Source organism: Melanotaenia boesemani, chromosome 1, assembly GCF_017639745.1.
Source record: "Melanotaenia boesemani isolate fMelBoe1 chromosome 1, fMelBoe1.pri, whole genome shotgun sequence".
Lineage (NCBI taxonomy): Eukaryota > Metazoa > Chordata > Actinopteri > Atheriniformes > Melanotaeniidae > Melanotaenia > Melanotaenia boesemani.
Genome location: NC_055682.1, coordinates 40,207,179 through 40,223,785, shown reverse-complemented (window position 1 = coordinate 40,223,785; position 16,607 = coordinate 40,207,179). Strand labels below are relative to the sequence as shown.

Genomic DNA, 16,607 nt, shown 5'->3' with positions numbered 1-16,607 from the left:
CGAAAAATATGTAAACGCCCATGAACACGAACAAACGGCTCCTCTACTGAAAGCTCACATCTCACAAATTCCACAGCTGGAAGTTTCATCTCAATAAGATGATTCACCGAACCAGAAGAAGGCCCCATTTATGCTTCACATTTGTAAAAGTCAGAAAACATGTCTTACCTTTGCTGTCTTGCCTAAATTAAAACTGCATTTATTTAAAAAATAACATTAAATAAATAAAAAGTTTCTCGTTGTCTTTTGGGAGCAGTTTCCCATCCAAAAATCATGATGTTCTGCTATCTGTATGGGTTTAGATAAAAAGAAACGTCGGTTCTTCTTCTTTCTTATGTTACAGACAGAAAACGTCTCTTCATTTTAATAAACCCGCTCTCTCCTGATTACATCAGACGCACCGCTGCAGCAGGGAAGAGAGACATGGACGCCATGTTCCTGTCATCAAAGCCAGCGGCCAGCAAAAAAAAAAAAAAAAAATAAATAAATTAACGTGCGATTAAAAAATTTATGGCATTAATTAATCATTGCGTTATCGCACAATTAACACACTATATATATATATATATATATATATATATATATACATATACATATACATATATATATGTATATGTATATGTATATGTATATATATATATATATATATACATATACATATATAATTAACAAAGATATTAATTAAAATTTTTTTTATTAAATTTAAAAAAAATTTACGCATTTAATTGCAGTTTGAAATCCAAAAAAGGTGAAACATTTGTCAGTGCCTGAGTTTCTGGTACAACAAATTCACTGGTGCATACATCAGAGCTCAGCTACCAACTTAGCAACTTTGGCGCTATATTTATTGAGTTTTCAGACCCATCTAGCGATTCTGTTTCAAATAAATAACTAGCAACAAAACTAGCAGCTTTTTCTGGTGTTACTGGAGACTTTTGGAAACTGACGTGAAGTATGTATTATTTAATATTAAACAAAAAAAGAATTCGTATGTTCCTGTAAGTCGTTTTTTTATTTCTTTTTTCATTAATGAAGAACAGGGTCCTTTATCTGCGAGTGGAAGCTCACAGAGGATCTGGGAATCCACTGGGAATTCTATAATCCAGATTCTGCCCATGTATGGGCTTCAGGATTTGATAGGAAGTATTTAAACCTCTTTTGTTCTTCTTGGCCTGGCATGGTGTATTTTCTTATCAACTTTGGAACGTTCCTGTCTTGTTATAGTAAAGTAATATCTCAGGAATTCCTACCATTGTTTTTCTCACTGTCAGCCGGCTTCATCTGGATCGGATGATGCATCTGAACACAGAATAAACACCACATCAGGAAACATGCAGATGTGCTCACAGTTATGGGAAAAATAATCAACTTAAATACAGAGTCAGACAGTTTGAGGAGCTTCATGTGGAAGTTGATCATTTGCATTTTTTTTTTTTAGCATTATTATATATTTTATTCACATAAAGATATTATGAATATTCTAATATTAATATAACTTTTTAACTAGTTTTGGTCCTCTGTAAAAAAGCACATTTAGGTGAGTCAGTGTGGAAGTCTGCAGTGTGGATATGTGATGTGGAGCTGCACATGCTCAAACAGACACATGTGGACCAGTTAGAAAACAGTTGACACTGGTTCTCTGCCACTGAAGCAGACCTGGATGCTGAATGAGCTTCTCCTGTTTCTGAAAGATTTTGTTTTATTTTTTACGATGACATGAACACAGCTCTGTGCTGAAGCTGGATCCCTCCACAGCTTTTAAAGTTGAACTTTCAAGTCTTCCAGACAAACCAAATCAGACCAGAAAAGAAGATGAGCGAGGCTGGTACCTACCCCAGGAAGGATCTTCATGTTGTGAAGAGCATTCTGTGCTTCTAAGGCTGATTTGCGATTATAATATGTTACAAAACAGCATCCTGCCAGGAATGAAAAACAAGTGTTAAAACAGCAGACTCCATTTGATCTGAGGTGAACAGGAATTTTTTTCATTATAAAAAAACAACATTAACATGAAAATAAATAATTAAACAATGAACACAGAGCAATAATTCCTGAAAGGCAGCGAGCAGCTCAGCAGTGTTTAACCTGTTGTTATTCTTTTTAGAATAAAAATGATTTATTTTCTATGATTTGAGTCACCAGTAGAACCTGAGATCAGTCTGTACATTAAGGAATGCCAGAGATCTTTTTATTTCAGCAAAAGAAAGAAAATTAGATTTTACCTTTTTTCTTTTTTTAGTGACTGATGAATTTACGTATTTTTCTTTGCAACAAACAGATGAAAAGAAAAATAAGCCAGTTTCAAGGTTTTATGTGTCACAACTTAATTTAAAAATAAATAAATAAAAATCTGATCCTCGCCATGTTTTAAAATTATGTTAATGACAACATAAAAAAACATCTGCACAACATTTTACATTTTTTAAAGAAACCTTTATTTTTGTTTCATCCATGAATTCCTCAGGAAGAAAAGATAAAGGCTAACAGCTCAAGTTTAACATCTAAAGGCTAACAGCAAATAATGCATGTCCTGGGTCTTCCACAGGGTCTCCTCCCAGTGGGACACGGCCAGAGCACCTAACCAGATGACCGAGCCACCTCATCTGGATCCTTGGATTTGGGAGAGCACAAGCTTCTCACACTATTTCTAACGGAGAACCCAACCACCCTGCAGAGAAAACTCATTTCAGCCGCTTGTATTCATTATCTCTTTCTTTCAGTCCCTACCCACAGCTGGTGATCATAGGTGAGTGTAAAAACTTAGATCAAGTAAATCCAGAGTGTCTCCTTTCAGCTCAGCTCCTTTTTCACCACGAAAGACCGATGCATGCTGGATCACTGCAAATGCCGCACCGATCCACCTGTCAATCTCCTGACCCGAGATAACTGAACTCCTCCACTTCAGACAGGATTTCATTTCAGACCTGGAAGGGACACTTTTCCAGCTGAGAACCATGGTCTCTGTTTTGGAGGTGCTGATTCTTTGTGCTGCCCACCAAACTGCCCTTTTGAGGGACAAATCCATAAAATGAAGTGACGTGAATCCTCCAATCACCATCCCAGTATACAAGTCCAGAAACACTGTCCTCACACAGTGTTGCAGAGGTGTGTCAACCAAGACAGCCCAAAACATGCAGAGCTTTGAGGACCTTCTCAGGTCCAGTCCCAGGGCCCTGCCAGAATCTCCTCAAAGCCCTCAGTAAGCAGTTCTCCATGACCTCACTAAACTCCTCCCATGCCTGAGTTTTTGCCTTAGCAACCACCGAAGCTACGTTCTGCTTAATCTGCCGATATCTATCAGCTGACTCAGGAGTCCTAAAGGCCAAAAAGCCCATATGACTCCTTCTTCAGCTTGACAGAGTAACATGTAGAAAAAAAAATCTATGTAATGCGTTCCACCAAATATCCTTCATTTTCAGGTTTATGCTTTTAGTTACTTGAATGTTGAATCTTAGTTGCTTGTGATGTCATCTGTGAGCGCTGCCTTCCTCCCTCAGTCTGCTTTTGGCTGTTGTGGAGGAGGAGTGCTGAGGTCGGCTGTGGAGAGGTTTTTTGTTCATGGTGCTGATCTTCTTTTTGTCATTCTGTGCCAGAATAAATACACCATCTGTTAAGCTGAACTGCAGTGTTGGTGTCCTGGTTAATTATGCAATGCAGGCGGGAAGCTGTGGCACAAGTAGGACAAATTTGGCCCAGAACAGCATCACTCGCCACCAAAGGGTCCGCCAACAGGTTTAGCATATTACTGCCTTGATAGGGTAGTTAGCATTCCAGTTGCACCAAGTCTGAAAAAATGGACGCCTCCAATTTGTGAGCATCTACAAAAGCCATATAAAAACTAGAAAAAACAAACCCATTGTAAAAATGTGTCCCATGAGAAGACCATCCAGTTTTGGTGATAATGATGGCGGTAACACCAGGAGCTACCATCTATCTAAACAGACAGACAGATACAGTAGATAGATTATCTAAAATCATTGCAATTATTGATCACAAGTTAGGGCTAAGCGGTCACATACATGGACAGCAGTTTTTAGCTCTTATGTCCACACTCATGCTTACAGCTGAAGTGGGGGTGTGGGCAATTTCACTGCCTTTTGGTGGTGGCAGAACAGTATTACACACTTTCAACAAATTCGGAAAGGACGGCCAACGTGCAGCAAGATTCAAGTGGATGTAAGTGTACATATGGACTGAAGTTCCTCCAAACAGCTAATATGCTAGTAAACCCGCACACATGTAGAATAAGAAAAACGCTATCTCTGGTGCAGCTAGAAAGCTGTACATTGTCCCATTGAATTAAATTATGAATAGATAATGCATAGATGCATACTAACTACAAAGAAAAATTACATTTTTACTTACTTATTTTTTAATTTTAATGTTTTTATTTCCAGAGCGTTTTTCTGTGCAAAGAGCATTGGAGCTATTTTGGTCAATGGATGGAGAAAACTCAGATTTGGACTTGTCTGACAACAGTGATCTCATCCTGGGTGAAAATTATCAACCATCACCACAGGAAGAAAAAGCAGCAGTGAGGATGAGGGCGACAGTATAAACGATGAGGAGGACCCCATTTCTGAGTCCAGTAAGCACAGCAGAAGACGTAAGCATCTCTGCGGTGCAGATAATAGTTAGCCAAGACCCAATAGATATTTCTGTTTTTTTATGTAGTAAGGTCCTCAGGGTTATGTGAATGATTAGGAGTAAAATACTTCTTTACAAAACTTGTCAACAGGCTCATTAACAGGGACAGAGACAGGTAGAGGTTCATTCCACACTCCCAGATGTCGCCGTCAAACTCAAGAGATTGAGGATGATACTTCAGAAGATGACTTAGAAGAGCCAACACCCGGGACAAGCCAAACCAAGGAAAAGGAAAAGGGAAAATCCAAACAAGGTTGGCCTAATTGCTATTTTTGAGGGTAAATCTTAAAATTTCATATTAATATTTATAATTTCATAAATAAAATAGTTTTTTTATGACTTGAGCTGTCTTGAATTGTCTAACTTGAACCACAAAAATACAATGTTTTTTTATGTTGTTTTTACTCTCTGATAATCAAAACATTATTACATGGAAAAGCAGTCAGGGAAAAATTGCTGTGTTCAAAGTGGAAATAGAGAGTTTTTCACTCTATTATCCAAAGTTGACTTAATTGTGTTTTATGGAAATTTGAAACATTAGTCTACATATGTGGATATCATTTTTCTGTAATAGTGCATAATATCAAAATAAGACAAGATAAGATAATCCTTTATTTGTCCCACAGTGGGTAAATTTAGGTGCTACCGCAGCAAAGGTAATAGTGCAAAAAAAGCAGTACAGAGATAAGAATGAAAAACTGTGCAGAACAAAAACTATATTAAAAAAGTCTATATAGAACCCATTCAAAGGGTTTTGACTCTGAATCCGAACAAAATGGAGAAAGAACATTATGAATATATATATATATATATATATATATATATATATTCATATTAGGGCTGTCAAATGATTAAAAATTTTAATCCAATTAGTCACAGCTTCCAAATTAACCAGCATTTCCGATAATGCCTGAGATTTGCGTTTTTTGCATTTTTTACTGTATTGTATCAACCGAAAAAGCCGATGCTTATGGGTAAATGTTAGATGTCCAATGGTCAGTAAATGCAGCATGTAATATACTTTTATATGCTGTTCTTAATCATTTCTACCATGTTCTAGATCATGATTCAGAATTCATATATCATCATCTCACCAACCGTCTCCATGGTGATAATTTCTGTCCTAAAAGCAGCAGATGTGACGACTGAAGTTAAACAGCCGACGTTGTTGAAGAAACTCTGATAAAACTGATGATCTGGAGAAAAACAGCTTTTTCTTTTTATCATTGAAGTGTGAATGTTTGTGCAGCAGTGATAAAAGTCCTACAGCAGCATCACCCAAAGTAAACACCTGCTGATAAAACACATCATTGGCTGCTTGTGTTGTACGCTTTTTTTTTTTTTTTTTACATTAGATGATCACTTTAGTTGTAATAATCAGTTCAATATTTAATAAAATCTAGACCTAAACAAAGGTCTCATTTGCGCCCACATTTTCCTGGTCAGTGCTCCTGCCTGGCCCCCCACCAGTGATTACTCATTTACATATAAAGATAGACATTCAATAATATGTCAAATGGCTAATATTCCTGAACATGGGCTCTCAATGTGGTAGAATCTCTTTTAATGCTACTGAGTTGACTTTACACAAGAAAGAAACAGGTGCAGCTCATTTTCTTTCCAACATGTTCCCTTCATGTTAGAAGCTGAATATTAGCTGTGTCAGCTTACATTTGGATTATTGTCCAGGTGATTTGGGCAATGTAGTTTCTTCTAGAGCAAGGAATCACAGGGGTCATTATTTCTTGTGACCACTGAGAACTGCAGTCATTAAAACGTTGTTGTTCAAATGCAGAGTGTAATAGAAGACGATACCTTTATACACAGATGAGACCTTCAACTGTGTATAAAGAGCTTTAATACAGTTTGGACTTGGCTAAGACTCCCCACTGTTACAAATTTTTTTTTTACAGATATTCAATAACAGTATTTGTGCATTTGTATTTTTTTCTTTCCTTAGTACTAATTTATGATTGTTTGTACAGACTCTTGGTAAATGCATCAAGGAGATTAATGGCTGGATGTGTCTGAACTTTCTTCTGTTAAAAACAAAACTGAGGTGATTGTCTTTGGAGCCAAAAAGAAAGGATTAAAGGTCTCCACAGAGCTTCAGTCATCCAAAAATCACTTCTTCTGCAAGTATCCATTTTTTCTCCTTTTACTGTGAAGTATGGGCTGAATAAATAAATAAATACAGACAGTGATTTTCACTTTTAACAATTCTGATTTTTTTAAATATGGCAAAAATCTATTTTCCACTCTCAGTTAACAATGTAATGAAAGGCTGGAACTCAGCAGACACTTGCTGTTAAGTTCTGCCCTTTTATTGCTTTAATAATAGCAGCAGTAAAAAGTAGCGAATCGCACACTAAAGTCATAGTAAACAGTAAAGATTGGAGGAACTGGCTGATTATATTTTCGTACATTATTATACATGATTCCTATGTAGCTCACAGGAAGGGAGGGAGTGAGTGAGTTGCATATGCTGCCAGTCGAGTGATGCTAACTGTGAGCTAGCGTGTTCACAGCTCATAGCAGGAAAGGAAATAGTGATGGTCCGCCAGGAAAATGGAGAGGTTAGTTAGGAAACATGAGCCTTGCTTTTCCCTCTATCACAATGATTAGCATAATATATTTCTACAAGTGCAGTTAGAATAGCAGTTGCACAATAGTGATACTGTATACTGTTTGGTCTCTTCAGTTAGCTTTGTAGTTAGCTTGCTAGCAGTAGCAGGGACAATTCAGTGAATGAGTCAGTGGGGACGTGGAATCGTAATTAATGAGTCAGTAAAGTAATTCTCGAGTATTGAACAATTTGTTCATGAATTGCACATCACTGATGTCATCTCCCTTTTTCCTGAAAATCCTATTTTTTTTTCCAAGCGTGCACTCTTAGAAGTATTAATATTGAATGTGCCTCTTTATTCATTTCTACAAACATCTGTAATACAACATGTGGTGTGAAAGGTAATAGTGGACTGTGCACAAATGTCTCTCATTTTACATCATTTCTTTGATTTTATTCTGTACCGTTGGTGTCACCTTTTTTCTGTTTTTCTAGAATCTGTGCGTACAGCAGGGTCAGAGTTTGCGTGGAGGTAGGAACATTTTCCCCTCAAGTTTTGTTTTTATAAATCCCAAAAGTTGACTATGATTGGTTGATAAATACGGCCCCAGGCCAGAAATCTGGGTGTACTGATGGACTCTGACCTAAACTTTGAAAAACACATTAAGAATATATCAAGGGTAAAGGATCTGATATCTCAGCAGGACCTGGAAAAACTAGTTCATGCTTTTGTCTTTAGTCGGCTTGATTATTGTAACTGTTTTTACAGTTTCAACCTTAAAAATCAGTTTGTAATTTTGAGCATTTGGTGGTTTCTGGTTCCATCTAGAAAAATGTGCTTTGGTTTGACACTTCGTTCAATGTATTCTCCTGAAATGTTTCACTGCAGTAACAGTACTTGTTTTTCAGATGGAGGTTCTGACCCGGTCTCCTCCAGAATGAGGTGGCAGCCCTGCCATGATGACAGCTCTGATGGAGATGGTCAATTAAATTATTTCCCATCATATTTAATTATTTAGTTGTGTCACATAACAGTAAATCCTAATGTTTAGCATTTTCTAATGTATTTTTAAACAGAGCATATTAAACAGAGCATATTAAATCATTTACAGTCTTATATTTATATAAAATCATCAACATATGCCAAGTTCCTGTAGAAAAGCTAAATACAGCTTTGGTTTTGTGGAAGTATTAATACATCAGAGTTGTAATGAAAAACAACAGGTGTACTGTCCTTGGTAAGCAGAATATTAATAGTATGACATTATAACATGATATCAAAATGATGTCAACCAGTCAGCCCTAAAAGGCTGTGTGTGTATACAGAAATAGAGTCAGGGAGACTATATAAGATGTAACAGAAGGATGATCGTGGTCTTTTGATCCTGAAGGGGTGTCCCCCTGTTCGGCCGAATAAAGGAAGATCATTAAGACCTCTGTCTGCAGACTCTTAATATCAGCAAGCCCTTTTGATAAAGAATTTATCTACGACATTTGGTGAGCCAGCCAGGAGTGAGTAGCTCCCGTGTCGATCAACAGGTTTCTATGATGATCGACACGGGAGCTACTCACTCATGCATACAGGAACACCTCGCCAAGAACCTTCCCCTGTCAGATAACTTTGTCAAGACAGTAGGATTCTCGGGAAAAAGTCAATTGGTTCCCATTACTGCTCCCGTTAAAATGAAAGTAGGAAATGATGAAATAGGGACTGGTCGGATTGTGCAGCGTTCTCAAATGACCAGCCCCCCAGAAGGGGAAGTATCGCCTGGCATGCATCTGACAAAGATAGTCCTATCAGGGCAGATTCAGAGTTGTCGCCCGATGATGTTGTGTCTGAAGTTCCTGTGGTTTCTTCTGTTGTTCGGGACAGTAATGTGGACATGGGCAAGTCAGCCAACCCGGACCCGAAGCAGCAGCCACTACGTCGTCCCATCACCAGGGCCTTCTCAAGGGAACAGAGGGGCGCCAGCTCAAAGACGGAACGCCGACCTCAGTGATCAGGGGAAGTACGATCCACATGCCAAATGCCATTATCAGTCAGGTCTCTTGCCGGCATGCACCCGCACACGTCTACACACTACCCGTGACTCGGTATTTCAGACAGATGTTGCCCTTATGGTACAACGTCGGCGAAGGGTAAGATCAACTAATGGAAAAAATGTAGAGGGGCATAACATTCCAGTGAATCCTGGGGTGGATGATAAAAGCGGTGCTCAGGGAGGAGAGGTTTTGGGGTCCAGGCTAGACCCTCTGGATACAGAGTTAAGTGTTTATGTTACTACAGCTGCAACTGCCAAAGAGTGGAGATTTCTTTTTGTAAAGGAGGGGCCCACTCCCCCTCTAGCTGTGGTTCCTGCCCAGGAGCCGGACAAGGTTGATCCTGTAGCAAACGCTGCTGCAAGCCCACAGGCAGAGATAGGTAACCGTCAGCCAGTACCAGGAGGACTGGGGTATGAACACTTAGCACATATAACATCATTAATGGTTGACCAGGTATGGGCTGCTGCATGGAACACACTGGAAGGTCTGTTGGAGATTGGAAAGATTGTAAGTTCGTACCAGACCACAGATAACACCCCTGTTGTGAATAAAGTTGATTCTATACCTGAACCGCAGCCCACCGCGGTTATCAATGGCCATCCTGACAATGAGGTGGTTGCGTCTTTCACTCTTCCCCCTCAAGGGTTAGATACTTTGGTAAATAGTTATCATGATAAAACATTAAAGGGAAGGGAGGTCAAGGATGTAAAGGGGCAACCGGAAGTACGAGGGTTTAGACCTAGTGAAGATTACTTATGGAAGGAAGCGATGGCCAACACTTGGTATCGCTGGGCTTGGCTGTCAGTAAAGGAAATGACATCGGAGGAATGCATATGGTGCTCAAAGGCGCCTGGAGCCCCTCCGGTTGTTGTCCCAGACAAGTACAGCTCTTGGGAGTGTGCCCAGGAACAACGCCGAGTGTGTAAAGAAGAAGCGTTCAAGTCTACAACGACGAATGCTTTCTTCGGGCTCCCAATGTGTGGTATAAAGTGTAGATTACTTTATGGGGCCCAGAGGATGCATGGTTACCTGAATAAATATAGGGGTTACAAGATCCAGGAATTGTGTGAACCTTACCAGATGGCAAGTACCGCCATGGCCCCTCCCACGGTCTACAAGGTGGACTATAACGCCACATACGAGTGTTTTGCCAGCGGAGGATTCCTCCGGCTAAATGGGACAATGGTGGGAAACACGACGGTAAGATGTAATGTCACATGGGTACTATCATGGTTTCCAGAGTCTGGTATGCCTTCTCCCTTCATAACTAAAGCAGTATGGTTTGAAAACCCGGAGCCCCCACATCAGGACTGTCAGAATATGTCAATCACGGTTCCAACCCTGTTTTGGTTCGGAGACCAATCACATGCGGTCGCTGATAGTTTTTGGTTGTGCGGAAACGACCTGCTACGTAGTACCCTACCCCCCTTTTGGGTAGGATTGTGTACTACTGTTCGATTAAAGGTGCCAGCCATGGTAATATATGACGGCGTCAAAAACATGCTTAATTTAAAACAAGACAAGGGCACGCTGCATAGGGATAGGCGTCAGGTCTCAGGCACCCATGGGGTATATCGGGACGCCATTGGGATCGCTAAAGGCATCCCTGTAGAGTTTTCGGCCAGGGATGAGGTAGTGGCCGGCATAGAATCTATATTACCATGGATCACTGTGAATAAGAATGTTAACTGGATAAATTATATATATTATAATCAGCAGCGGTTGTTTAACCATACCATCGAGGGTCTGAGTGCACTAGGAGAACAGTTACATGAGACTAGCAGACTCGCGTTACAAAATAGACAAGCATTAGATTGGCTTCTGGCAGATAAGGGAGGGATATGTCAAATGTCAAAAGGGGAGGACTGTTGCACTTTTATTCCAGCTAACACAGCGCCAGATGGTTCCTTTACATCTGCCATGGACAAGATAATACGGGTGGGGAGGGAGGTGCGAGAGCATGCTGGGAAGAGCGACTGGTCTCTTAATTGGTTGGACCAGTTAATGGCTGACTGGAAAAATGTGTTGATAAAGGTGGGAGTTGGGTCAGCTTTGGTTCTGATCCTTCTTTTCTTGTTTGGCATGTGCATCGTTCCCGCCCTGAGGAAAGCATGGAGTACGAGTCTCAAGAAACAGACCTCTGTCATCATGGCTGCCCAATTGGTCCGTACTGAATTGGACCTGTGACGTCTCAATAAAACTGCAGTCGGTTGGACGAAGGGGCGGTAGCCAGACAAGGGAAGGCTGGTGACCCAATGCTCCTGTTTGCCTCCGGACTGGAAAAAGACTCTATCTTGTGTTATTCACGTGTGGTTTTTGTAGTCAGTAATCTTCTGTAATAGGTTATCCTTGTGAAAACGGATTGTAATGGAATTTCTTTGTTGTGTGTGTATGATTAATTTCTGTCATAGTACTTAGAAGGTCTCCTGCAGGGGTTCACTGGCCTACCCGTGCCTGAGTGTCAAGTAAGATCAAAAGTTACCGGTGCTCGCCCAGAGGGGGGGCACGGGGGAATTTTTTCTCCCTTCGGGGTTTTTTTCGCCCTCGTACGGGAGGTTCAGATCGGCTCCTATGTTATGCTTGAGACCTGCGTGTGTGGACAAGTGTGCATAAAAAGGTTTCCCTATTGTAAGTTTCAGAGTATCGTCTTAGGGCCGATTACTCTGAAATATTTGAAAGGGGGAAATGTGGAAGTATTAATACATCAGAGTTGTAATGAAAAACAACAGGTGTACTGTCCTTGGTAAGCAGAATATTAATAGTATGACATTATAACATGATATCAAAATGATGTCAACCAGTCAGCCCTAAAAGGCTGTGTGTGTATACAGAAATAGAGTCAGGGAGACTATATAAGATGTAACAGAAGGATGATCGTGGTCTTTTGATCCTGAAGGGGTGTCCCCCTGTTCGGCCGAATAAAGGAAGATCATTAAGACCTCTGTCTGCAGACTCTTAATATCAGCAAGCCCTTTTGATAAAGAATTTATCTACGACATTTGGCGAGCCAGCCAGGAGTGAGTAGCTCCCGTGTCGATCAACAGGTTTCTATGATGATCGACACGGGAGCTACTCACTCATGCATACAGGAACACCTCGCCAAGAACCTTCCCCTGTCAGATAACTTTGTCAAGACAGTAGGATTCTCGGGAAAAAGTCAATTGGTTCCCATTACTGCTCCCGTTAAAATGAAAGTAGGAAATGATGAAATTAAAATACCCATTTTGGTTTCAGACCAAACACCCGTCAATTTATTAGGACGAGATGCACTTTGTAAACTTGGGCTCAAAATTTTATGCTCCCCTTCGGGAATATACGTGGAAAATATTGGATTGGATTTACAAATGACTGCTCAAGCAGAACCAGCAATTGTTTATTGGTTGGGAAACATGGAGGGACCCGTGGGTTCAGTGTTGGAAAAATGGGGAACATGCGTAAGGGCCCAGGCACCGAGAGGTTTTCCTCCAATCTTACCTCCTCACTGTACAATGTTTTTTGATCCATCGGCCAGCCCAACCTTTCAGGATAGGTGGGAAAAGGAGACGGAGGGTGTAAAGGTTGAATTGGAGGTTCCATATATCCTGATTGGAGGCCAAGGCGCAGCATTAAAGGTAAACCACAATACTTTTATTGATAAATGGTACTGTGTTACTCAATCCTTACCACACATTACACAGTTGGTAAACCCAGGATACCATTCCAGGGACCTCGGTCCGATGGTAAGAACCGCAGAACACTTGACATGGAACAGTACAGAGAACCCGTTAATTTCTCTTTCAGATGATGGATCAATGCTAAGGATTAGGTGTGATCTATCTATACAAGCAACACCTCAGATGGTGGTACTCCCAGGAAAAAATATAATGATGGCGTGTAAGACCAACCCCCTTGGATTTAACAATGGTATGGTAACTGATGTGTTGACACAGGTTCCAGACCAACTGTGGTCCAGACATGAGACGGATGTGGGACTGGCAGTTTCAGTCAGCCCAGTTACTGTCAAATTAAAACCAGGTACAGTGTTACCCTGGCGGCCACAATACAAACTTAATCCCGCAGATGAAGAAGGGATTGGAATCCTAATTGATGGGTTGTTGAAAGCAGGAGTGTTGATTGAGATTTCTAGTCCTTGTAACACCCCGATTCTTGCTGTCCTAAAAGCAGATAAATCAAAGTACCGACTGGTCCATGATCTAAGGGCAATCAATGCCATCCTGGAAGATGTCGCTGCAGACTTCTCCAATCCACACACACTGTTAAATGCCATCCCTGCTAAAGCTGAGTTTTTCACAGTAGTGGATCTTTGTTCAGCATTTTTCAGTATCCCTCTGGCAGAAGAGTCACAATATCTGTTTTCGTTTACCTTTAGAGGTCGACAATACAGCTACGCCAGAATGCCCCAGGGACTGACAAGCAGCCCCGCATGGTTTGATCGTGTGGTGAGTCAGGATCTACAGGAGCTGGGTTTGAGCGGGGTCCTAATCCGGTATGTAGATGACATTTTGATTTGCTCAGACACCATTGAAGATTGTCAGCGCGACTCGATCAAGGTGCTGCAGAGACTGGCAGAATGTGGACACAAAGCTTCTCGAACAAAGCTGCAGTTCTGTCAGTCTCAAGTGGAGTTCCTCGGTAGAGTAATTTCCCATGGAACTATAGCCCTGTCTCCTGACCACCTCAAAGGCATAAGTCAAGCACCGCGTCCACAGTCTTGCGCGCAACTAATGACCTTTTTAGGTATCACAGGATTCAGTGCGGAGTGGTTGGAGGATTATGCAGTAAAAACGGCACCGCTCAGGGATCTTCTGAAGTCTTCTGAAGCTAGGACTTTGAGGGGATCTTTGGAGTGGACCACGGAAGCACTGTTGGCTTTTGATGTGCTTAAGCAGGAACTGCAAAGTGCCCCAGCCTTAAAAATGCCGGAATATGATAAACCTTTCTATCTTTACGTTTCAAACAGATGCAACATGTATGCAACGGCTGTATTGACACAGGATTCATGTTCTGGTGGAAAGAAACAACCCATCGCTTATTACAGTACAAAACTGGACGACGTAGCAAGAGGGTGGCCCCCGTGCTACCAGGGTCTCGCAGCAGTACACATGGCGTATGAAAAGGCGTCTGCAATAACTAAGTCATATCCTGTGGGTATTTTTACCCATCATAAAATCACAGAGTTGATCAATCACAGTAAACTTGTTTTAACACCAGCACGTTGCCTTCAGTACCTACCACTGCTCACCTATCCAGATGTAACGATTAAGAGGTGTGAGACCACAAATCCTGCTAATATGTTACCTTTTGATTTCGAAGGTGATACACACGAGTGCGTCGCTGAGACCACAAGGTACACAAAACTGAGACCGGACTTGGAATCTGAGCCGTTGAACGATGCACAGGTCATGTATTTTGTGGATGGGTCATGCTTTCGAGACCACATGGGAACTCATGCAGGCTACGCCGTGGTGGAACGGCAGGAAGGGACGTTTGTAACTATAAAAGCTGAACAGTGTTTACAACCTTGCTCTGCACAATTAGCTGAACTACACGGACTTACTGCGGCATGTGAACTGCTAAAGAATCTACACAGATTCAGCATACGCTCACGGAGTCTGTCACCTGTTTGGAGCAGTTTGGAAACTGCGCGGTTTTCAAAAATCAGATGGTAAACCTGTTCGGCATGGGAAACAGATAATGAAGTTAATCTCGGCCATGATGCTTCCACATCGATTGGCCATTATCAAGTGTCCTGCTCATCGAAAAGACAACTCCATCACCACGATGGGAAACAATGCGGCAGACGAATCTGCAAAGCACGCTTCAGGTTGCAAAGTCGCCGTCTTGGCCCCAGCTGTGGAGTTGGAACCATCTGTCACACCCGACGATATCACACTAATGCAAGCGCGTGCCAGCGCAAGTGAACAAAACATGTGGGAAAAAAGGGGTGCTACAAAAGATGGGCGAGGGTTATGGCGGTCACATACCGGCCTGATTGTCGCTCCAATCTCACTTTTGTCTCTGTTGATTCCAGAGTGTCATAAACCAGACCACTGTGGGCGAGATGAGGTGGTGCATCGGGTACAACAACAGGGTTATTGGGCGCCGTACCTGCAGGCATTGGTGACGGATGCGCTAAATCGGTGCGAGATATGCTCGCAAAATAACATTCGAAAAGGTATTGTCACCCCCACAGCGCGAATGCCTGTCCCGGAAGGCCCGTTTCGTCATCTGATTTTAGATTTTGTGGACATGTTGGTCCCGGTACACGGTAAGCGCTACCTTTTGGTGGTTTTTGATCATTTCAGTCGTTGGGTGGAGGCCACTCCGTCAAAGGACATGGGGGCGGGAACAGTCATAAAGTTCCTGGTCCGTGAGGTGATCCCTAGGTTTGGCTTACCATCCATCCTTTCATCAGACTCGGGACCAGCATTCATCAATAAAGTCTACGAGGGCGTCCTGCGTCAGCTGGGAATCAAAGTCCGCCATGGGAGTATTTACACTCCCTCCAGTCAGGGAGGGGTGGAACGAGTGAATGGCACGCTTAAGGCAAAAATTAATAAGATTTGTGCATGTACTGGTTTACGGTGGCATGACGCATTACCGCTGGCCCTAATGAGTTACCGCATGCAAGCTCATCGGGTCACACATTTGTCTCCTCATGAAATGTTAACAGGTCGTCCCATGCCGGGCCCCCAGTTTCGGGGTCCTTTCAAAGGACCCCCGCTGGAGCAGTTGGAGAAGGAGCTGCACAGTTACATGAAACAGTTGTCTGCTATCCATAAAGCAATTTATTTTCAGGAAAAAGCAAACGAGCCCAAGCAGGTCTCGGTGGAATCGGGTCCAGTGGTGCCCAGGGATAAGGTGTACATCAAGGAATTTCGGAGGAAGTGGAACACTCCTAGACGCCGAGGTCCCTACACGGTAGTCCGAGCCACCCCGACTGCGGTCCAGGTAGAAGGAAGCTTCGCTTGGCACCACCTGAACCATTGTTCGTTGGCAACTACGACCAACAACTGCAAAACGGGCCCTGGGGACTGGTCGGATTGTGCAGCGTTCTCAAATGACCAGCCCCCCAGAAGGGGAAGTATCGCCTGGCATGCATCTGACAAAGATAGTCCTATCAGGGCAGATTCAGAGTTGTCGCCCGATGATGTTGTGTCTGAAGTTCCTGTGGTTTCTTCTGTTGTTCGGGACAGTAATGTGGACATGGGCAAGTCAGCCAACCCGGACCCGAAGCAGCAGCCACTACGTCGTCCCATCACCAGGGCCTTCTCAAGGGAACAGAGGGGCGCCAGCTCAAAGACGGAACGCCGACCTCAGTGATCAGGGGAAGTACGATCCACATGCCAAA

At 42.2% G+C, this 16,607-nt stretch overlaps 1 protein-coding gene across 4 annotated transcripts in view; it reads right to left on the bottom strand.

The window, feature by feature from the left end:
* celf1 (cugbp, Elav-like family member 1) overlaps positions 1 to 16,607 on the bottom strand; it is a 65,191-nt gene that overhangs the window by 43,557 nt on the left and 5,027 nt on the right. For all 4 annotated transcript variants that reach the window (XM_041984707.1, XM_041984684.1, XM_041984690.1 and 1 more), the window contains exons 2-3: positions 1,834 to 1,916; positions 1,251 to 1,299 (exon numbers count right to left, since the gene is read on the bottom strand). In XM_041984707.1, the coding sequence (XP_041840641.1) occupies positions 1,251 to 1,299; positions 1,834 to 1,916 (132 nt within the window). The remainder of the gene's footprint in view (positions 1 to 1,250; positions 1,300 to 1,833; positions 1,917 to 16,607) is intronic.